Here is a 24,132-nt window from a genome sequence, read left to right as displayed (position 1 = left end):
AGTTCTTAAAATTAACAATCTTAACAGAGCTTTGCTGACTACAAAATTCGCACAATATGGCTGCCGAAGTTGTGGCTCATGAAAATTTTCAAACAATGCAGATAGATTTGCAAAATCAAGAACTTGACGTAAAATTTCTTCATACTTCTTTATTGAAATATATATGTCCCATATGTTTTCTTCCGTCAGATAGAAAAATTTAAATCGGAACTTTGTCAAATCGGCATCACAGTGACACCTGTCATCTTGGGTACAAGTCAAATCGGCACCTGGTCAAATCGGCACCCATAGAAAAAGTCAAATCGACACCTGGTTAAATCGGCATCTAGTCAAATCGGCACCAAATTAAAGTCAATTCGGCATCCAATAATATTTGATAAAATATACATATATAAACAATTCCAAATATCTATTAATCTTTTTTCTATTTTTAATTATTTTGGGGTTGGATTCTCACTAGTCTGAGATTACTCAGACGTCCAACGGCTGTTTTGCCAGACAAGCTGGGGCCGTGGGACGTCAGAGCTCGTCCCATATCAAAAAGTGGATATTTGCCCACCCAAAATAGATGCGCTGCTTCGTCGCTTCTGATGCCGACTGACGGCCTTGGAATTATATAAATCGGGCATCAATCTGTTCATTTTTCATTTATCTCTTCATTTATGTAAGTTTCACCTACCTGCCAACCTTTATTTTTCCATATTTTAACAGTTTTCACAGTGACCCCTAGGTCCGTTCGCTTGGAGGTCGTTCGCCCAAAGACTCCGTTCGCCCTACTATAAAAATAAGGTAAACGGACAGAAAGTCACAGGACAAAAAGTCACAGGACATAAAGTCACAAATTTGATAGGACAAAAAGTCACAGGACAAAAAGTCACAAATAATTTGGTGACAATTGTTTGAATTTATTAAAGAAATATTTTGAAATATTTACTTTTTAATACATATATTCATATTAAAGTTTAGGAAATGTGTCATTATACTTGAAAAATCAAGATTTATTTAATTTTAATCAGGCAAAAGATACATTTCTTGGCACCATGAAGCCATTTAAGTGCCAAGCCACTTTGACATTTTGTTTTTTAACAATAATTTGATCATCTTTGATATTTTTTGATAAATTTTGTTAACAAAGTTGGTTTATATATACAATAGTTCAAGAAAAATACAAAAATATTTTTGTAGAAATAAGCGGTTTTTATTCAAAGAAAATAATCAGAAAAAATGAATTGTGACTTTTTGTCCTGTGACTTTTTGTCCGTGACTTTTTGTCTGTGACTTTTTGTCCTGTGACTTTCTGTCCTACATTCAAAAATAATATGAGACAGGCATAACCTGTGAATGGGGACGAAGTCTGTATGCATTATATTTTTTAATTCAAACATTGCTAAAAGAAACCGAAATACCGTAACGTTCCCGATTTTGGTTCTGTTTTTTAGGGATTTAGCTGTGACGTTCTTTAAGTTATGACGTCATATTTAATGTAAACAAAAGAAACGCTTTCAGGTAACGTTTTTTTCATATCAAACAATTATTAAAAATAAATTTGTATTGAGTTCCAATCTTATACTTTACTAGCTGCGGAACTGTAGCTCTTAGGTCCTTATGCTATTTTTTTACTATTTGCGGACCACCTAAGAGCTACGGTTCCGCAGCTAATACTTCACTAGACTGATAAATATATATTTCATTCAAACAAGACTGTAAAAGGAAGAAGATTTCTGCGCTAATGCGGTGAAAACCAGAACAGGAAGTAGATCTGGAAAAAAAAGTTAATGATTTTGAGTTCTTTAGTAGAATGAAAAATTCGGGAAATTTTTCGATTTTTTTTTTATTATTAGTTTTCTACCAAAATAGGGGGACGAATATATTCAGGGCATTGAAGTTGAATAAACTTATATTTCTATATGATATATCTATCATGTATATTCTTGAAATTTATGAAAACATTGAAATATTTAAAAGTTTAAGGCTTGTTTAGGATCATTAATTGTTCAATGACAAAATAATTCGGATCACTAATTATTGTGATACTTGTCCATTGATGGATTAATAATAAAAACAAACATGAATTCAATTATTTTGTTAACAAATATCATTAAAGATAAATACATTGTATTCCAGTATTCTACTCTGCAAATCAAAGAGAAAATGATAAATTGATTGCGGCAATATAAATATTCTGTCAATTTTTCAACAAACTTTAACATATTTTGTTCAAATACTTAAAATAATGCGACTAGACAACAGTTAGAAAAAAATAAAAATCAAATAAACAACAATTACACAATAAACAGTCAGGGGTGCTACTTAAACAAGTGATTTCATTATCACCTATTTCAGTGATTTTTTATATTCAGTTATCACCTATTTAAGTGATTTTGGTGTTTTCTTTGATCTTCAAATGCTAATTTCATTGATTTTCCATATTTTCACAAACTTTTCTATAATTTTCCTACATAAATCAATTATCCTTTTATCTTTGGATATCAATTTCACCAGTGGGCTTGGACAGTAAGTTAGTGCGCTAAGGCTTTTAAAAGTACCCTTGGGAATTGTTCTCTAATCAAATATTCATTAACTACTCTTACTATCAGACAAAGGTCAACAGTATTAGGTGACCTGATTGGTTTTCTTTAGAATTAGAATGATTTATTTTAAAGTTATGCCCTGATCTACAAATTATTCCAGTTTTTGCATAATCAAAAACACTGTAAAAACTGGCAGGCTTATCAAGCAAATGACAATTTCTGCATGTACATAGTTGTTTTTTCAATGGAATTCTGGTCTTTATACCAATAAAAAAATCAAGCTTGTGGGAAAAATATCCCAAAAATGTTATAAACACTTATTGAAGTGATTACATTTCTACTTCTCAAATTACTTGTTTCAGTGATTTCGAAAAGTCTGTGCAAAAATTTTAAATATTTCACAGCCAAAATCACTCAAAGAAGTGATTTTGAAATCACTTGTTTAAGTACCACCCCTGACTGATAAAGAACAATTGAATTGAAAATGATTTTTTTAGATTGCAGTATAAACATGATAAAGACAATAATAGTGTATTGACTTGACATATCAACGATATAAGGATTCGGCCCGAATTGGGGATAAAGCTTGGCAGAGCCTGGCATTTGAATTCCCCGTTTCTAAGCCTTATCCTTATATGGTTGATACATGTATGTCAAGTCAATACACTTTTATTGTCTATATTATATATAGATAGTATGTTCCCAACCTGGTCAGAATTTAATCTTGAAGACTGCACAGTACAATTCTATCTTTATTTTGAAGACTGCACAGTACAATTCTATCTTTATTTTGAAGACTGCACAGTACAATTCTATCTTTATTTTGAAGACTGCACAGTACAATTCTATCTTTATTTTGAAGACTGCACAGTACAATTCTATCTTTATTTTGAAGAGTGCACAGTACAATTCTATCTTTATTTTGAAGACTGCACAGTACAATTCTATTTTTGTTTTGTAGTCACCAGGTGGAGTAGCTACATCCCAACAGTACACACAGCTGTTAGCCCTGCACCTGTTACATAATGAAATGTAAGTCTTATGGTTGAATGTTGAAATGTGATTTTTTTTATATTTCACAGCGAAAATCACTTGTATAAGTAGTACGCCCTGACTGTTATATAGTAATTTAAGCGTAATGACACAAAAATACTGGTGAAAGTTGTCTGATGATCTGAAGTTTTAACCATTTCAATGCCCTCTTATAACAGAAGGCTGATAACAAGTTCCCTTCCAAACGTTAAACTAGGTTTTGTCAATGGTTTCAACTATACCCAAGAGAAAATGAATCTGGAATTTCACTGGAATCCCGGCTGGAATTTTGATGGGATTCCAATTGGGATCCCACCTAATTCCACCGGGATAAAATTTTGGGAATCCCGCAAAAAAATGTTTTGTCAATGGTTTAAACAATAAGTGCCGATGTGTAAAGACACTAAAATACTGGCAAAACATTTACATGTCTGAAAATTTGCAAAATACAAAGCTCACAGACAAGGCAAATTGGGCAAACAGGCCCCCATCCAAATGCTGAAGATATTTGTCATTCTGTTAGGTGCTTGAACGCGAAGTTGAAATCACATTGTCATTTCCTGCAGTCTTTGTCAAATATTATTTTCTTTAATATTTTTGGATAAACCCAATAGTCAAGGAACATTTTGTTTAAATACATTACCATATATAAGTTTCAATACATCTGTTATGAATGTAATCAAATCAATCTTTAGACAAATTTACAAAGTAGAAAAACGACTTTTAATTCAAAAATTGTACATTTTTTTACTGCTGACATAATAATTACACTTGGATTACCTCCCTTATTCCAGTAGCATCAAAGATAATGTGCAACAGCTACTAGTAGTATTTAGCATGTCTGAAATTACACATGCTTTTTGAGAGAGGAATTTTCAATACATGTAATTAAAATGTAATTATTATAGTTGTAAATATATATAATTTACGAAATGTGTTTGAAAGATAACTTTGCAGGAACAATTAGTAGATCTGACATTAAATAACTGTAAGAGAAAGAAATGTTTAGTTCTGTATTTAAAAAACTATATCTCTGTTTCAGATGTGAGGCCAAATTTGTATGGAAAAGAATTCCAGCCCAAATAAAAACAGTAGGTAATTTATTAACATATGCTATGCACAGAAAGTGTGATATGTTCGCTTGTTATGTTTTGGAATTTTGTCAAATTTTCTGAATCCGCCTGGTTTTATCCATTTGAAATTGAATGCCTTAACATTTTTTGCCCATTTTCCTTTTTATAAATATTTTACTTGTATTATTATAAGCCATCTGTAAAAGTCTTATACAATCCTTGTTATTTTTTAAAAGCTTTTGAGAACTTAAACTTGTCAATGAAAAAGCTATGAAAAATCAAGAGAGAACATTTCCCCGCCAAAAATTTCAATGGGTAATATCTCGAAAACAAGCACCTTGACCTATATATTTTTTTTTTGCTTTTTTAATTCCTTTATTTATCCCCTATCAATATATATACTAGTGTTATGAGAAGCTAGTTATTTTGAAACTGAGTAGCAAACCTCCTTAAAAATACAAATATATATGATCTCATCTTCATCATTGTATTCTGTGTTTCATGATTAATTCTATTTAATTTGGTAAAATTACTTTGATTCATTGTAAATTTTCAGTCAGTTATTTTTAGAAATTTTTATTGTTAAGTTAATTGAAACCAACTTGGCTAGATGTTGAAGAAATTCAGAAGAACTATTGTGATCAACCCGAAATGGGATTTTAAATTTATGAGATGTACACCATTCAGCCTTGTTCATCATTTTTGTTCATACATTATATTGATTTTGTATGGAATTGGACTCGTAGTTGTAGTTGAAAAATGAGAAAGTCTTCTGTGCTTTATAAAAACTTTCTAAATTGTCCATTTCAGTCCACACCAGAGCTAACAAATGTATGGGCTGTTGGACAGAAGATTTGGCAGAGAGATTTTCCTGGAATCTATGAAGCTTTCAACAAGGAATGGTCTGAGGCTTTAAAACCTGTTATGGATGCTTTATTAGGTCAGTCAGGGTACAACTTATACAAGTTGTCTCAAACTTTTTTTAATTGTGGGTTTATTTATTTTCGTTGGTACCAATTTTCGTGGATAAAGGAAAACTTGTATGTTAGTGGATATTTAATTTAAGGATTTTGCCGAGGTCTGCGTACAAGCCTATAGAAAATTTGTCATACGTTGAACATTTAATTTCATGGGTTACCTGAATCCACGATATGCACGAAAAATTGGTATCCAACGAATAATAATGAATCCACAGTACTAATATTCAGTATATTTTTTGTAGTCTAGTTTATTATGTTTTACTCCCCTTTAGCAGAAATTCAATGAGTGGAAATATTGCTTGAATCTGACTCCTAGCCAAAAACGATGAAAAAGAAAACTTTTTTTGTTGTGACAAAATAAGTTACTTGCAATTGTAATTGAACTATACATTGAACAATTTTTACATCTAATTGAATACATGTGCGGTGACCTATAGTAGTTAATTTGTGTGTCATTTTGGTCTCTTGTGGAGAGTTGTCTGATTTGCAATCATACCACATCTTCTTTTTTTATAAATGATTGAACTGTCTTAAATGTGTTGAAACGTTGTTACTGCTGAAATTGTGGTCAACAGAAAAACAGTAAAAATAGTTCAAATGCATCAATGTAGACAGGCATGACTGACTTGTCTTATTAGTCCTTCAAAAAAAAGCACAACATTTCATAAATTTACTATCTACCCCAATTAGACTATTGAACAAGTGGAATTCACTCCTGAATTGGAAAGCTTGAAAAAAATAGGTATTTATTTCCTATATGTTTAACATTTATGCCTAAGGAAGAGGTAAAGAGTGATTGTTCTTGTTTCTATGATTTCCAATATGTCTGATTTCAAGTTTTAAAATGATGACCTTTTATATTTTTATACAGCTGCTACCAGAAAGAGAGCCTTTAACTTGGTTGCCCAAGCCTATGATTCTATCAACGTTGATGATTTAGCTGCATTTGTTGGCATGCCATCAAGTGAAGCAGCACAAGGTATTATACAAAAAGCAAGGGAGACTACTGTAAACAATGTTTGTACCTCACAAATAAAATTGTCTCCCCTTGCATAGTGCCATCAAGTGAAGCAGCAAAAGTTATTTTACGAATGTCAAGAGAGACTACTCCAACAAATGTATGCAGCTCGAAATAGAATTTATCTCCCCTTGCATAACGCTATAAATTGAAGCATCACAAGGTATTGTTCCAAGATAGACTACTGTAACAAATGTGTGCATCTTAGAATAGAATATAACTCCCTTTGCAAAATGCCATCAACTGAAGCAGCACAATGTATTGTACACATATCTCCCCATACTTTTTGCTAGCAGATGAAGGTATTATACAAATGGAATATCAAGGGAGACTACTGTAAAAAATGTTTCACGTTCAAAAAATGAATTTATCTCCCCTTGCATAATACAACAAATTGATCTCAGATGATGAAGGTTATTCTTGAAAATGTGTCCTACAATTATAGATGTGATAAATAATGTTTATTATATCTATCGAGTATAAATATATATATGAATAGATATTACTATGAAAATCACTCACAATGATGACCATTCACTTAAAAAAAACAAAAAAAAAACAATCACAACTAACAGGGATTACTTACCATTTCACTTTGTATGTTCTGTAAATAAAAAAAGAAAAAGATGGGGGTATTATTCCCAATTAGGTACATGTAACCTCCATAAAGTACAAAAGACAGTGGTGTAAAAAATATGGTCACCTTAGGATATATACCGTATAGCTGGTTATTTTCAGGGGATGTACATTTTTGCTTATTTTTACGGATAGAATAAAATCGTCAAAATAAAGTCTGCCAATTTAAAAGTGCACATGCAAAAGTATTGATAAATGTTTTCAATCTTCAAAATAATAGCCGCCAAAATATTTCGTATGTATACCTTATTCACTGAAAATTGCAAAATTTTACTCTCGCAATAATAAACCACTATACAGTAATTATTGTATTGACCATTGAAATGAATCACACAATATTTTTGATTTTATACTTCAATACTTTGTTTTCAGCAGTACAAAAGGAAGGCTGGGATGCTGATCCACAGACAAGATTTATTACACCTAGGAAGCCATGTAAGTATTCAGTTTAATAGAAGTAAACACTAGAAAGCTACTTAAATTTTGCGAGTAGTAATTTCATGAATTTAGATTGGTTGATTGATTGACTTTTTAACACAACTTTCAACCCTATTGTGGTACTTCGTGGTGGTGAGTTTTTATTGGTTAAATTAGTTAGAGTGCCCAGAGAGAACCACGGCCACCAGTAGGAAAACTGATAATACTAGTCAATTAAGATAAGAGTCGAAAGCATCTAATATCTGCTGCATTCCACTCACAACCTCAGTGTTGACAATCTAGTGATACAACTATCGGACTATTTAGACCACTTGGCCACCATGGCCCATTGTCAGCAAGAGGTATTCTCCTAGAAAGTTATAGACATTCATTAATTACAGTGGCGGATCCAACAGAGGGGGGAGGGGGTTCCAGAGGCTGAATTTTGGACAATCAATGCATTTGAATGGGGACATATGGTTGGAACCCCCCTTTATCCTGTGTTAGGAACCCACTTTCGAAAATGGCTGGATCCTCCCCTGAATTACAACTTATTGAATAATCTCTTTATTATTCTATTTTATGTTTATATGCCCCATTAATGGGCATTATGTTTTCTGGTCTGTGCATCCATCCATTCGTTTGTTTGTCCTGCTTCAGGTTAAAGTTTTTGGTCAAGGTAGTGTTTGATGAAGTTGAAGACCTATCAACTTGAAACTTAGTACACATATTCCTTAAGATATGATCTGTCTTATTTTAATGCCAAATTAGAGTTTTGACCCCAATTTCACGGTCCAATGGAACATAGAAAATGATAGTGCGAGTGGGGCATCTGTGTACTATGGACACATTCTTGTTTGATCTTATTTTTCAATATTTATGCATATTTCAGGTGCAGTAGTAGATCCTGTGCTGGTTAGTGAACAACAGTTGAGTGTCCTTACAGATTATGTGTCTTTCCTAGAGAGCTGACACTTGGTAAGTAAATAATTTGCTAGTAAGTGAACAACCTAGTGTTTTGTGAAGATTTTATCATCATTATTCTAATACCAGTACATAATTATGTTGTTTATAGTGTCAAGCCAAAATGAAGAAACATGGCAATTCAACATTCCTTGTGTGTATGCATCTATGTTTTCAAGTCTTGTTATTTTTTTTAACATCAACATCATTGTCATATTGTCCTGAAATATTTATGAAATTTTGATTGTATTTGACCAACAAATGGACTTTTGTAGTTATCATTTGTCTTGTAAAATTTCACACAATTTGTATTGATATACTTCCTTTAATTAATGCATCTTTATTATTCTTTTCCAGGATTGACTGTAGTTTGATTGTGATATGGGACGTTTAATGAATGGAGATGAATGTCAACTTAGCCACTGACTTTAAAAACAATATAATAAGAGATTTACTAGGAAGCAGAATGTGTGATTGGTTACACAACTAGAAGAATAAAGATTTGTCCAGCTGCTTTCTGATGTGCCAGTTTCTGATGTGCCAGCAAGATAAAGTGTCATGCATATCTTTGTTTTGTTTTCAGATAGACAATAGTCATGATAGTGTAAATTTTAAAAGACAGTTAAAAAAAATCATCGTTAAACACCAATCATTGTAAGATTTTCAATATTTGTAAAAGATGAGAATGAAAGATTTAAATGCTATGTGTTGTTTTCTTTTGCTTATGTTTACCTTTATAAAAAAAAGATGTAAGTATTTTCTTTCATCCAATATACAACAATGTATATCATTATTTAAATCTAGCAATTTATACTACTAGGGACTATTAAGAGCTTGCAGTTGGTTCAATGTGTGTACCCTAGATCCTAGAAAATAAAAAAAATCATGACAAATTTACTGATTTTTGTGTAGTTTTAAGTTCCCTACCAACGAAGTCGAAGTGGTCTTTAGGTTTGCACTCTGTCTGTTAATCCATCAGTCCAGCAAACCACTTTTCCACACTTTAAATGCCCCTGCTGGAAAGGATAAGACATTAAGTTTTACCCTTGTCTGTTTGTATGTACGTACATATGTACATATGTCCCATATGTCCAAAAGTTGGTTTCTGTTCTCTTACTTTAGATTGCCTTAACCAAATGATATGAAATATGATTACAAATCAAGTTTGAATTTCAGTGGCATCACTGTAACAGTTCTAGAGTTATCCCCCTTTACAAATGGAAAATTTGCTGAATTTTTCGTTTCCGGTCTCAAATTTTCTTCATGCTTGAATGTATTGATTTGAAAATTGGTATATAGTTTTATCATGAAAAGTCACAGATCAAGTTCTAATTTTGATCTAGGCTGATGATTTTGTGCAGAGTTATGGTATTTGTCCTTGGACTTACAAAATTAATTTAGATAATCAGGTTTTTTTCACTTTTTTCAGTCATGATTGAAGACATTGACTTGATATTTGTTATATAGTTTACACCATATATAGATATAGGAAGATGTGATGTGAGTGCCAATGAGACAACTCTTCATCCAAATAACAATTTATAAAAGTTAACCATTATAGGTAAATGTACGGCCTTCAACACGGAGCCTTGGCTCACACCGAACAAAAATCTATAATGACAATTTATAAATTAAGTTAGAACTTGGTTCCAAAACAATGAATTTGTAATGATTAGGGACTATGTATTTGCATTCAATACCTACAAAATGGACTTTTATGGTTGTTTTTTCTCAAATGAATATATAAATACATAATGATAATCTGACTTTTAACACATGGACCTAGCCATGTAGTCATAAATTTTTTAGTATCATACTCTTACCAGATTCCAACCAATTCAAATACTGGATTTGTTGAAAGCCATACAGTGACTCATAGTTTTATCAGCCACAACACATTTGGTATCAGACATATAGTTATCTACTTTGCAATCACACTACATGTCTCCCTTCCTTTATAACAAAAAGAAGATTGGGTATGATTACCATTGAGACAACTATCCTCCAAAGTTCAGATGAATTAAAATAATTATAGGCAATTGTATAGTTCCAAAAATAAAAAATAAAAATACTTGGCTATATAAGGACCTGACATGAAATATATGAAACAGTTAAAATGAAAAATTGAATAGCCTGTTCGTAACAAAACAATTTGCCTTAAGGATGTTTGTTTGTAATGTTTTGAAATTTTTTGTCAGATTCGAAATCTTCTGGTTTTATCCAGTTGAATGGGTTAAAAAATTTTCCTATGGACCCGTATTTTTCTTTTTGTAAATCTTTTACATGTATAATTATAAGCCATTTGTGAAAGTCTTACAAAATCTTATTTTTTTGTAATTGTTTTTGAGAACTTTAACCGTTCAATGATAAAGCTATGAATAATCAAGAGAGAACATTTTCCCGCCAAAATTCCAATGGCTAATATCTCAAGAACAAGCACATTGACCCCTATATTTCTTTTGCTTTTTTGATTCCTCTATTAATCCCCTATCAATATATACTAGCGTATGGAAAGCTATTTATTTTTAAACTGAGCAGAAAACTTCCTTAAACAAATATGGCGGACATGAACCAACAACAACCACTGATAATACAGGTTCCTGATTGGGAGAGGCACATACAGAATTTGGCATGAACATGTTTGAAGGTGCTCACCCTCCCCTTACCTGGTACATTGATGTACCATTACAACATAAAGAGCAAACAACAAAAATCAGTTGAAAACTGATGAACTCATCAGATTGGTACAAAGCAGAAAAACATAACAAAAGCACAGACCAGAAGTGATGGAAAATGCAAACATGTAATTCTCTCATAACATAATAAGACCTTAAGTTCAGATCTTAAAGTACTTGCAGTTACTGACAGCTAGTTCGCCGATAATGGCTAATAAAAAAATCATGTATCTAATTAGACTAAAATATCAATCAGTTAACATTCATTGTCAATGGATTTAGTCTTCAGAGGTCATAAACAGTAAAAAAAATGTGACTTTGTCCCATGCGGCTGCCAAAATAAAGGTATCAATAGATTGTAATAGAATCTGTATATTTTAGCCCCTATATAAATGATTGAGAGCTTTGTCTGAAGCGTTTATGCATGTTATGACTTGTAGTGTAGGGCTTACATCAATAAGACAACAACCCAATTACATAAATAAAGTCTAGAGGTCAACATATTGTCTCCAACATTGGATAACTGTTTCATCTGTTTATAAAATATATCAAGCTCTTATTTTTCCTTAGTAATAATAAACAGCTGCGCCATGAGCGCATGATACGCCCGACGTCTTATGTGGAAGTCTTATGCAATAATCATAAATAGTTTCTGAGAAAGTTTTAAGCAATAACCATATATTGTTTAAGAGACACGGTGGAACATGTGAAACCCCACACCCTGTTTTTTTTCAAAAAAACTAAATATTACCAAAATAAAATTTTGAATCAAGACCAAAAAGTATACAGATCTTTAGATTAATATAACAAAGAAGTGTGTAAAGTTTTAAGCAATAATCATAAATTATTTTTGAGAAACGGCGCGACATGTAAAAAACTCTCCCCTGTTTTACAAAATACTCAATAACTCAAAAATAAAATTTTGAATAATCACCAAAAAGTATACAGATCTTTAGATTAATAGAACAAAGAAGTGTGTAAAGTTTTAAGCAATAATCATAAATTGTTTTTGAGATACGGCACAAAATGTAAAAAAAAACCATCCCCCTTTTTTACAAAATACTAATAACTCAAAAATGAAATTTTGAATCATCACAAAAAAGTATACAGATCTTTAGATTAATATAACAAAGAGATGTGTAAAGTTTTAAGCAATAATCATAAATAGTTTTTGAGATATGGCGCTATAGTGTAAAAAAAAACCTCCCCCTTTTTTACAAAATACTCAATAACTCAAAAATGAAATTTTGAATCATCACCAAAAAGAATACAGATATTGAGATTAATATAACTAAGAAGTGTTTAAAGTTTTAAGTCATACTCAAGAATCGTTTTTGAGATACAGTGCGACATGTGAAAAAACACACCCCTGTTTTAGTTATAAAGTGCCGTAACTCAAAAAGTTTAAATTTTATTTTCACCAAAAAGTATACAGATCATTTGACCATCATAAGAAACAACTATATTAAGTTTCATGAAATTTGGAGAAGTAGTTATCAAGTTACGGTGCGACATGTTTACGACGGACAGACGGACCGACACCGGACATTTATATACCATAATACGTCCCGTCAAAATTTTGACGGGCGTATAAAAAGTTGTATTTTGATTTAACAGGATCATCAAGTATCTATCAACAGAAAATTCCCATAATGATGTAAGCTAAGTGCTTTAAAGTATAGGAAAAGCATGCTGTTATCGATTGAGTGTTTACAGTTACAGAAAACAACCTCAAAAATGTAATCTGTTGACTTATAACATGAGGTTTTACTCTTCATATGTACATTTGTTATTATCTAGAACAAAAGGATTCTGATATATTATCACTATGCAAATCAATGGTCCAGTGGCTATATCGATCTTTTTGTATTGCATATGATGCATACATTTACATGTCGTTCAATATTTAAATGATGAGTTAAAGAGTTCAAATCATAGACCAAGAATTTACAAGAAACTCCATTTACTAAGTATTCCATTCCTACCCTGAGATTCCTAGTATCTTCTACATGGGAGCAGATATTTAGCAAATATCATAGATTATATATGTATATTGAATTAATTGATTCATTTCTATTTGCAAGATGTTTTCTTTTCGTACTAAGCTGTTGGACTTCTTTATTTACGTTGAGTTCAAATTTGTGTTGTCAAATGTCCTTTTAACACGATAATTCGCAAGGCATTTTTTTCTTTAAACTAAATGAAATATTTAATCTCCAGGGAAGAATTTGAATATTACTTAAGAAAACGCATCTATTGTTGTCAAATAATTATTGCACACACCAATGTATTTGATTGATTGGTTGATTTGTGTTGAACGCGAATTTCAACACTATTATACTATTTTGTAGCGGTCAGTTTTTTGACAGAGGAAGCCGGAGAGAACCACTGACCGTCGGTAGGAAAACTAATGATCCTAGTCAATAAAGAGTGGAGTCGAATGCACATCCTCAGTATTGACAGACTAGTGATACATTAGTTCGACTACTTTTTTTCTCTTTATCATTCGGCCACCGAGGTCTCTCAATGTATTTGAAGATGAATACTCTATATAAGTTGTATATCTCTTTATTGACCTCTTCCTGTAATTTAAGTTCACATGTTTTGTTTTGTTTGGTATGATATTTAACGTTGTAAATTTAATCGAAATATCGGATCAATATAATTTTAAAAGAGAACTGATAATATTTATTTAAATGGAAATACGATACGAAAGAACTTTAGAATAAATATCATTGATATAAAGATTTGATATGCACGCTCTGTTTGTGTTGTCTGTTTAAAAACGATGATCACGCATAACAAAATGGTTGACGAAGGATTGTAAGTGACCGTTTTCAACTGTACATCTTTGTATATAGCAGATATCCATTTTTCACCAGGTAAGTCGTAAAATATTGAAATTTAAGGAAATTCTGTTTTGTTTGATTATTAAAGACAACCTTGAAGTTGTTCTTCGATTTACAGGGAAACTGGAAAAATTAATCTACGAAGGGTGTATGGAGATATTGTTATCCTAAAATGAAAATGTCCGATCGATTATATTACGTGGAAGTGTCGAATAATAGGAAATGATTTGTCCACAGATAGAACATTACTTACTTGTTCTGATCCAAGACCATAAAACGTTTATTCAGAGTCGCGAGATAATTTTACAGCTTTTCACATAAAGTTGTGCTCAATGACATTAACGGTATCAAATGTACTGCACCAGATTAGCATTTCGACACTGGGTAAATGCAGTGATGGTCGAGGTCAATGTATTTGAAAATTCAAAACCTAATACAATGTGATTAGCTTATAAAACCAAAAGGAATCAAAGTAAAACCAAACCTGGACAGAGCTATGTATAAGGGAGATACATTCCCTAATCAAAAATGATTTCGAAATTTTATAACAGCAAATTAAATATGAAAAAAAGTTTATTAAGTTTTGCTGTGGTAAAAATTGACTGGCATTGATCATTGAGAATGTCATCTTTGCTCTTGATGTTACTTTTAGGAAACTTCATTTATCTTTTTAACGGTGAAACTGCTGTCCTTTTTAGGTCTTTGCTCTTGATGTATAACAAAAATTTCGTTGCATTGTCTTTATAATCAAAGCTGAACTTTTCAATGTACCTCTTGCATGATTTCCCATTGTACTTCTTGTTTCATATTCTTACTATCCTATTCTTTTTTCTTTTAGTTTTTTGTCTGCTTTTTATCTTTTGATTTAATTTGCCTTCTAGTAGTTGCATAAATCCATGGATAGGGTTAGTTATAATGGAACTACATGTATCTAATCTATGGCTGTTTTAAAGGTCTTTCACAAAGAGTCAGCATTTCTGTCTCTGATGTTTATGAATGTTGTTACGAAAGTTTAAAAAAAAAAATCCTATATTTTATGTATTTTCCATTTTTTTTCAAATTAATATTTTCCTTCTCACTGGTTTTAGTTTCTGTGGTTTACAAGCTACATGTATATCGAGTAGGACGATGTCATGATCGCTGGGTCTTTAATACTCTTCAACTTCATACTTTATTTGGTATTTTTAACCTTTGATTCGAGCGTCACTGGTGAGTCTTTTGTAGACGAAACGCAAGTATGTCATATGCATGATACAACAATTCAATCCTGGTATCTACGATGAGTTTATTTCATATTGATGATTTATGTTTGCAGCTTAATTTAAATGATGGGTGAAAAGTTAACAATATACATATTAGTTCCAAGGTGTTTTCTAGTTTTGTAAAAATCGTGCCTTTTCAATGTGTAAATGGAAGGTGATCATAGTTTTTGGCGAGGTAAAAAGGCCAATAATTATCTTGACATGTAACTTGAATTTATTAAGGCATACCTTCTTGTGGTATTTCAAAAAAGTATTGAGAGATTAATGCGACATGTTACAATGTTCTGCAATATAGTGATACACTTTAACATCACTTTTATAACCAGTGAAACACAAAATCCAAAAGAATACCTTCGTGACTTTTATACCTTTAAAATCCACCGTAAAGTAATGTGTAAACAAGTTAAACAATTATATTTTTCCTTGTGAGCAATTAAATAACTTCAACCTCTATCTCGATGAAGACTACGACATTTAAGACAAATAGTGCTTAAACCAATCATAACTTAACATAAATATGTAAAAAGAATCAATATTGATTTTGTCAAAAATGTATATCTACACAGGTAAAATAGCTACGTGAAACGTCCGTAGATATTTTACCTGTGTAATTAAATGGAATCAGTGAATGTAAGTGACAAATTGTTAAAAGATTATTAGGAATAACTGCAATTCCCCAAAAAGATATTCAATATATCAAACAGGGTATCTATCTTTAAAACAACATCTTTTTGCGCATTAATTAGATATTCGAGACCGATTCACATATAGTCATCAATACTATTAGAATGTTTAGCCATTATGTGTAATGGACTAGATATTATATCGTAGCTGTGATCGGACCATTTTTACAGGAGTTATGGGTCTTTGACTATTTACTTGAAGCATTGCAACAGTAATACCTTGTGAACGCATCTCATCAATTTCCATAGAGCTCTCATACTAGGTCGGATTGTTTGACATCATGTGTTGGTTACTGTTTTATGCTGAACAATACGTAGATGTGGTATGATTGCCAATTAGACAACTATCTACCGAAGATCAAATGAAATGAATGTAAGAAATTATAGGCAGCCGTTCGGCCTTCAGCAATGAGAAAAAAAACATACCTTATACTAGTAGTCGGCTATAAAAGGGCCCGACATGAAAAATATGTGACTCAATTCAATTGAAAAAAGTAACGGCATAATTTTTAACAAACCAATTTACAAAAAAAGTGACACACATGAATCAACACCACCACTGAACTACAGTCTACTGGCTTGGGTCAATCACATAAAAAATATGGCGGGGTTTAACATTTTTTCTAACGGTAACCTTCCACCACATTAATATGGGCATTGATGTAACAACACAACACAAGATTAAACTATAAAAGTCAGTTGAAAACAGCTGAACAACTAACAAAAACACAGAACGGACGTGCCAGGAAAAGTATACATCCCCACAACAAATAAGACACTATGTACAGCTCTGAGAGTTTTCGCACCTGACAGCAAGTCAAATAATTTATCTAAGACTATTTTTTAGTTGACTTCTATTACACCGTCATTTTGATTTGACTTTTCAATAGGAGTAATAGATTTTCACAAATTTTAACGATCGATTCGCAATAACACATTGTAATACCTCATTTATACAGCAATATGATACCTTTCGATATGGCCTAGCAATCGTGTTTGGTTTAATACGGTAAAATAAATATATATGAAAATATAACTTTAAACAATATATTGTTGTATTAAAGTTTAGATAGAAATGAGATACGAAATAAGATCACAACCTGAAAGTAAAAAAACATTGATATAATTATGTTTTTAACACGGTCTGGTTGTTTTGTATGTTTAAACATCGGTGATCACGCAACAAAAATGGCTGATAAAGGATTTAAAGTTTTGTACATATTTTTGGATATAGCAGATATCTAAAATTCACCAGGTGAGTCTTTCAAAATTGAAACTGAAGGATTGTCTGCCTAGTTAAATTGTTAAAAACGACGAAAATGAAGCAGCAAAACAACACTAAACCTACTTTTAGTCGTATTAAATAGATATGTAATATGATATAGTAACGCCTATTTTTGTACATGATAACTGCAAGTATTATGTACAGAAAATGTCTATTGAAAATTTTGCTATTTAAATCGGTTTGATGGCAATTCAACAATTCACACAACGTTTGACAAATAAGGATAATCCACGGACGGCTTCAAAGCAGGGTTACTTGTTCTGTGTCTAATGATGCGCAATCGATAAATTTTATTAATGTTATGTAATTTGAAAAGCTTTACCAGTTGAGAAAAGATTAACCAGTTGAGCAGTGAACGAAAAAGTCTCAATAATTTCAAAAACTCTTACTCTAAATTATACAAAATATATTTCAATGGGACCTGCTTTTTGAAAAAAAGAAGAATTTCGATCCCAAGGGTTCACAAGAAATTGTTCTCATCGTACAATCGCAGTCATCCCCAAAAATATAATGTTTGCTGCTTAATAAGTATGATCATTTCCGAAAAAGAAATGTTTTGTCATCATAAACACGATAATGTGACTGTAAATATCGAGACTGGAACGAGAATAGTACACATTTGGAATATTCTCCCAACGTCAACGAAATGAAACACTTCCTTTTTGACAAAATATGTGTGTCTCCTTTCATATCCGCAGTTTGGTATTTTCTGGAAAAAAAGGCTTCTGAGATTTTGTTACTCTGCAAGCCAATTGTCCAGTGGCTGTATCGATCTTTTTGTGTTGATGAATATGATGCATAAATCTACATGTTTAATATTTGATTTGAGTCGAAAGGTTTAAATCGTAGATCAAGAACTAATAAGAAAATTCATTTACTAGCTATTTTACTCTTACCATGAGATCCTTTGGGTCTTCCACACGAGAGCAGATATTGTGCAATGATCATAGATTATATGTATATTAGATTAATTGATTTGTTTTCTATTTGCAAGATTCTCCCTTTTTATATAAAGCTGTTGGAACTCTTATAATTTGTGTTGAGTTGAAATTTGTGTTGTCAAATGTTGGTTAAACACGATAATACGCAATGCTATTTTTTTTCTTTTAACTAAATGAACCATTTCACCTCTGACCAAGAATTTGAATACGAATTTAGTAACGTACCTATTTTTATCAATCAATTATTGCACATACCAATGTGTTTGAATGATTAGTTTTTAACGCCACTTTCAACACTTGTTCTATTTCGCGTCAGTCAGTTTTCATTGGTGGAGGAAGCCAAAAAGAACCCCCGCCCTTCGGTAGGAATACTTACAATCCTAGTCAATAAAGAGTGGAATGGAATGCACATCCTCAGTGTTGACAGACTAGTAATACAGTAGTTCGACTACTTTTTTTTCTCTTTATCATTCGGCCACCGAGGCCCCCAATGTATTTGAAGATAAATACTCTCTCTATATATATAATCATATTAGTTGTATATCCCTTTATTGATCTCTTCCTGTAATTTAAGTTCACATGGTTTGTTTTGTTTTGTATGATATTAACCTTTTTATATAAAATCGATATACCGCTTCATATTAACTTTAAAAGAGAATTGATAATACACATTTAAATGGAAATACGATACGAAGGAGGCATACAACTTTACAATAAATATCATAGATAAAAGATTTCATATGCACGCTCTGGTTGGTTTGTCTGTTTAAAGAAAGATGATCACGCATAAAAAATGGTTGATAAAGGATTTTAAGTGACCGTTTTCAGCTGCGTTCAAATGAATATTTCCTTTTGAGTGGTTTTGGTTTTATTGGATTACATGCTTTATCTAGTAGGACGGTGTCATCGCTGTTTCCTCAACTGCGTACTTTATTTGGTCGTTTTAGCCTTGATATTTGAGCGTCACTGATGAGTCTTATGTGGATGAAACTCGAAATTGGAATACACAATTTCAATCATCGTCACCGTAAATTGAAAATACATTCATCATAGATAATGAATGTATTTCCTTTTGAAGATTACAGGTTAATCTATTAAATGATTGGTGAAAAGTTAACATTGGTTATGTTGGATCCAAGGTTTTTTCTAGATTTATTTTAATCGTATCCTCCTTATACGAAATGCCTGTGGAATGTGTAAATTGGAGGTAATCGCAGTTTTTATTGAACTTAAAAAGGCCAGCAATTATATTTACATGTAACTTGAATTCATTAAGAATACCTATTTGTGGTATATCAAAACAGTATTGGGAAATGCGACATGCTACAAATGTTCTGCAATATAGTGCTCACTTTCTGTGACACCCCTTATTCTAACCAGTGATGCACACAATTCAAAAGAATACCTTGTATTTTTCTTTATGAATATTACTTTCACTGTTTAGTCTGTTTTTGGTGGTATTAAATTGACGTGGCTCTTTCTTTATAAATCCCGTCATTGTGTTATTGTTCTATGAAAATTTTTGTATTCTTGTCTTTCATTTTTGCATATATATGCTAGTATTTTCTAAATGCCATTGTGTGTTTTTTGTTACATATGACATGGATCTGTACTCATACATCCCGTCATTGTGTTTCTGTTCTATGATAATTTTTGTATTGTTTTTTTTTCATTTTTGCTAATATGCTTTGTCTATATACCTTTTTGTGTTTCTTTGTAACAGACTTCCCGTTTACAATTTTCGTCGGCGTTCGGTATTTTTGTGAATTTACATTTTTCTTGACCATATACATTTCAACTCTACCGTAAAGCAATGTGTTAACAATTTGAACAATATATTTTCCCTTGTTAGCAATCAAATAACTGCAACCTTCTATCTATATCAAGACTTTGAAATCTAAGATGGATAGGGCTTAAAGATTTAAGACAGTAACCAAGTCCTAAACCCGTTAGACTATAAAACTTAAAGACAATAACAATCGAAACCAAGGAGTAAACAAAGATTCACAAAACCAAGGGACATTTACATCAACAGTTATAAATAATAAAAAAGGAACCACACGAACTCCACTAAAAACTGGGAGTGAAATCAGGTGCTACAGAAGGCCAGCAATTATATTTACATGTAACTTGAATTCATTAAGAATACCTATTTGTGGTATATCAAAAAAGTATTGGGAAATGCGACATGCTACAAATGTTCTGCAATATAGTGCTCACTTTCTGTGACACCCCTTATTCTAACCAGTGATGCACACAATTCAAAAGAATACCTTGTATTTTTCTTTATGAATATTACTTTCACTGTTTAGTCTGTTTTTGGTGGTATTAAATTGACGTGGCTCTTTCTTTATAAATCCCGTCATTGTGTTATTGTTCTATGAAAATTTTTGTATTCTTGTCTTTCATTTTTGCATATATATGCTAGTATTTTCTAAATGCCATTGTGTGTTTTTTGTTACATATGACATGGATCTGTACTCATACATCCCGTCATTTTGTTTCTGTTCTATGATAATTTTTGTATTGTTTTTTTTTCATTTTTGCTAATATGCTTTGTCTATATACCTTTTTGTGTTTCTTTGTAACAGACTTCCCGTTTCCATTTTTCCTCGGCGTTCGGTATTTTTGTGAATTTACATTTTTCTTGACCATATACATTTCAACTCTACCGTAAAGCAATGTGTTAACAATTTGAACAATATATTTTCCCTTGTTAGCAATCAAATAACTGCAACCTTCTATCTATATCAAGACTTTGAAATCTAAGATGGATAGGGCTTAAAGATTTAAGACAGTAACCAAGTCCTAAACCCGTTAGACTATAAAACTTAAAGACAATAACAATCGAAACCAAGGAGTAAACAAAGATTCACAAAACCAAGGGACATTTACATCAACAGTTATAAATAATAAAAAAGGAACCACACGAACTCCACTAAAAACTGGGAGTGAAATCAGGTGCTACAGAAGGGTAAGCATTTCCTGCACCGTATACGGCACCCGTCGTGTTATCTCTTTGTTCAGTTTGGTAATGATGGAAGGTTATTATGACTGAGGAAGAATATCAGATATGATTTCTGACACACTTTTGTCATCTCATCAACTCAAGATGGCGACCGTAAAACTTCTTGAGTGATGACCTTAATTTGATTGATTCATAGCCCTGTCTTAGCAACTTTTGAAAAAGCAGTATTCCTCGTTCAACAAAATCAACGTACTTTGAGCTAGCTCTAGAGTAACGGACCAATTGAAACACATATACTCCATATGCTGGTGTCGCTGGGATGTTGCTACACAGAAATGGAAAATTGACACTAGGAAAATTAAAACCATCACGTTTGTCATAAAATTTGGTACTCAACCTACCGTTAGTAGTCATTTCGAGAAAAAGGTCTAAGTATGAAGCAGATTTATCTGTGTCGGTAGTATTTTTAATTTCAAGTTCACTTTGATATATTAAATGTAAGTGATCACTGAATATATTATTGTTAAGAGACAGTACATCATCAATATACCAAAAGGTGAAATTAAAAGACTGGGCTAATTAAATAATGACAATACCAGAAAATGAAATGAGTTTCAATCTTCCACCTACTCTACTAACCAAGGTATTTTATATATTTTTTTTTCGACACGTATGTATGGAAAAAGCTTTAAAGTGCATTATCTGTTAAATTCATGTACACAGATTTGACCAAAGTTCTCATAATTGCTTTATAACAGGCTGAAGAAACGTATATCCAAGTTATAAGAAAAAGTATAAAGTAAACAATTAATGATTCATGCGCTCAATACAATGTACCAGCAATGCGTGTGTATTTTAGTCTAGACACCATATCTTTAACCATCGATGTGACCTCCGATAGTTGTCAACGATCATATAATCCGATATCAACATAAACACATATATAAATAGATAGTGAATTCGTGCAATTGAATTGTTCTAGCTCTGTTTGATTTATATAATAGGCTAAAATAAATGTTAACCATAGTTTTTACCTGTATAACATGTATAAGAATGAGTTTTTTGATTGAATTGGTCAATCAAATGATTTACCCTGGTTTTACCGTCATTGTTGACATTGTTTTACTTTTAACATAACTGAACACGCCTAATTCATGAGTAACCCATTTCTAGCTAAGGAGTTATATTGCAGGTCGCATGAATACGGATTCAATGAGGTCGAATAATTCTTCTCCTATATTTCTTAGCCTATAATGCAAAATTGAACTAAACTGGCTGCTAATTATTATTTCACTTTTTCACTTTCGTTCTGAATTGAACAAAAGAAATTATCGTGGCTAATGCCCCTTTAACATTAATCATGTGGGTTACATTCAAAGATCTGCTTATGATAAAATGCAAGTCACTATCGAAATGGTTAATGTATCTCTTTAATAGATCACTTCTTTAATGTTAAATATATTAAATAAAAGTAGATATTTCTTTTGTTCGAAATGATTTTAAAGTAATGCTAGTAATTGCATAGATATTTGACACTTTATAGTAAAACCTAGTAATCTACAACATAAAGACGTGCTTATCAACGCGATCACTAATTTCACTTTATAAACAGAGGCAATGAATCAAAAGAAATGTTGGATTATCAATATCTGAAATATTTTCTTTACTTTGACAAATATTTCATTTGAAACAACAAGTCTAAAACTTTCATCCAAAAAGTCGACCTATATTGAAAAGCAAAAAACTCTGCTATTTGATTAAAGTCTACCTTACTTCCTTACGACAGAGTAACACAATTTATTTTTCAAAGTTTCAAATATAAAACTGGAAGAAAGCTGACAGTGTCTGATCATCTGATATCTTCGGGATACGTCACATGGAAGGATTACCGTAATTTTTATTCCCGTTATAAAAGAGCAACATTCATATACAAATTTGGTTTATAAACTATAAATTCATTTGGACGAATGTCATGTTTTTATAAATGTCTTGTTGATGTTGTTAAAGCAACTTAAGCACATGCACATTGAAAACAATAGTGGTCCAACTAAATACATCTGTTTTTTTTCTTTTTAACAAGATTTAAAAAAGACATTACACCTGTAAATCAACAATCGGTTACTTGTATTAGAAATTCAAAATGAATGTCATAATTTTATCTAGGTTAAGACTGCGACATTAAAGGTAAATAGGGTGCACACAAATCATCTACTTTATACAAACAAGCAAGATATTGTATTAGTAAATTTGTCGACTTGTTTATGTCAAAGATAAATATGAAAGTGAATACTACTAAAGATCCCTGCTGCAGTGCACATGACTACATAGATTAGACAAAAATCTTAGTCCACACAGTTCTTTGATTAGTTTTCCCCCTATTTACACGTCTGTACGATACGATATTAGCGTTTATAGGTTTGTGAAATTGATTTAACAAAGAGATCATATTTTTTTCATAAAATTTTAAAATAAAACGGTAACATGCATTGTAAAATAAATGAACAATTTAATTTCCGACACAAGCATTTAATATGATTTCCTAAATGGACTTCTGTAATCATCTATGTACAAACCAACGTTTATGAAGATAAATACGTATACCCTGTATATATAAACATGTAAATATAAATAAATATCTAGGTTAGTTCTATATCAGGGACCTTGGGGTTGTGAGTTCGAATCCTGCACGGGGCAGGTGTACTCAACCTAAATTTTAAATGACTAAGACTGTCAATTATCCTACCGGAGGACGTTGATTCTATCCAAGGTTCCTACACCAATAAAAACTGACCGCCACAAAATAACAAGTTGAAAATGGC

General features: G+C 31.7%; 1 protein-coding gene across 1 annotated transcript; it reads left to right on the top strand.

Moving 5' to 3' along the window:
* The first annotated feature begins 26 nt into the window (after positions 1-26).
* Positions 27-9,354, top strand: LOC143058070 (COP9 signalosome complex subunit 8-like). Its single transcript, XM_076231531.1, has 8 exons — positions 27-128; positions 3,493-3,563; positions 4,606-4,654; positions 5,447-5,576; positions 6,488-6,595; positions 7,643-7,705; positions 8,580-8,665; positions 9,008-9,354. Exons 1-7 carry the CDS (start codon positions 57-59, stop codon positions 8,657-8,659), a joined length of 573 nt encoding a protein of 190 aa, XP_076087646.1. The 5' UTR covers positions 27-56; the 3' UTR covers positions 8,660-8,665; positions 9,008-9,354.
* The last annotated feature ends 14,778 nt before the right edge of the window (positions 9,355-24,132 follow it).

Source organism: Mytilus galloprovincialis, chromosome 14, assembly GCF_965363235.1.
Source record: "Mytilus galloprovincialis chromosome 14, xbMytGall1.hap1.1, whole genome shotgun sequence".
Taxonomy (NCBI): Eukaryota; Metazoa; Mollusca; class Bivalvia; order Mytilida; family Mytilidae; genus Mytilus; species Mytilus galloprovincialis.
Note: the sequence above shows the minus strand (reverse complement) of the source record. Positions and strands in the feature narration are given on the sequence as shown.

What these genes read in the sequence shown, in the direction of transcription:
- LOC143058070 (XM_076231531.1), top strand. Translation starts at nt 57, where the DNA reads ATGGCTGCCGAAGTTGTGGCTCATGAAAATTTTCAAACAATGCAGATA. An exon ending in TGCAAAATCAAGAACTTGAC is followed by an intron (nt 129 to 3,492) that starts GTAAAATTTCTT and finishes TTTGTTTTGTAG; the next exon opens with TCACCAGGTGGAGTAGCTAC. An exon ending in ATCAAGTGAAGCAGCACAAG is followed by an intron (nt 6,596 to 7,642) that starts GTATTATACAAA and finishes CTTTGTTTTCAG; the next exon opens with CAGTACAAAAGGAAGGCTGG.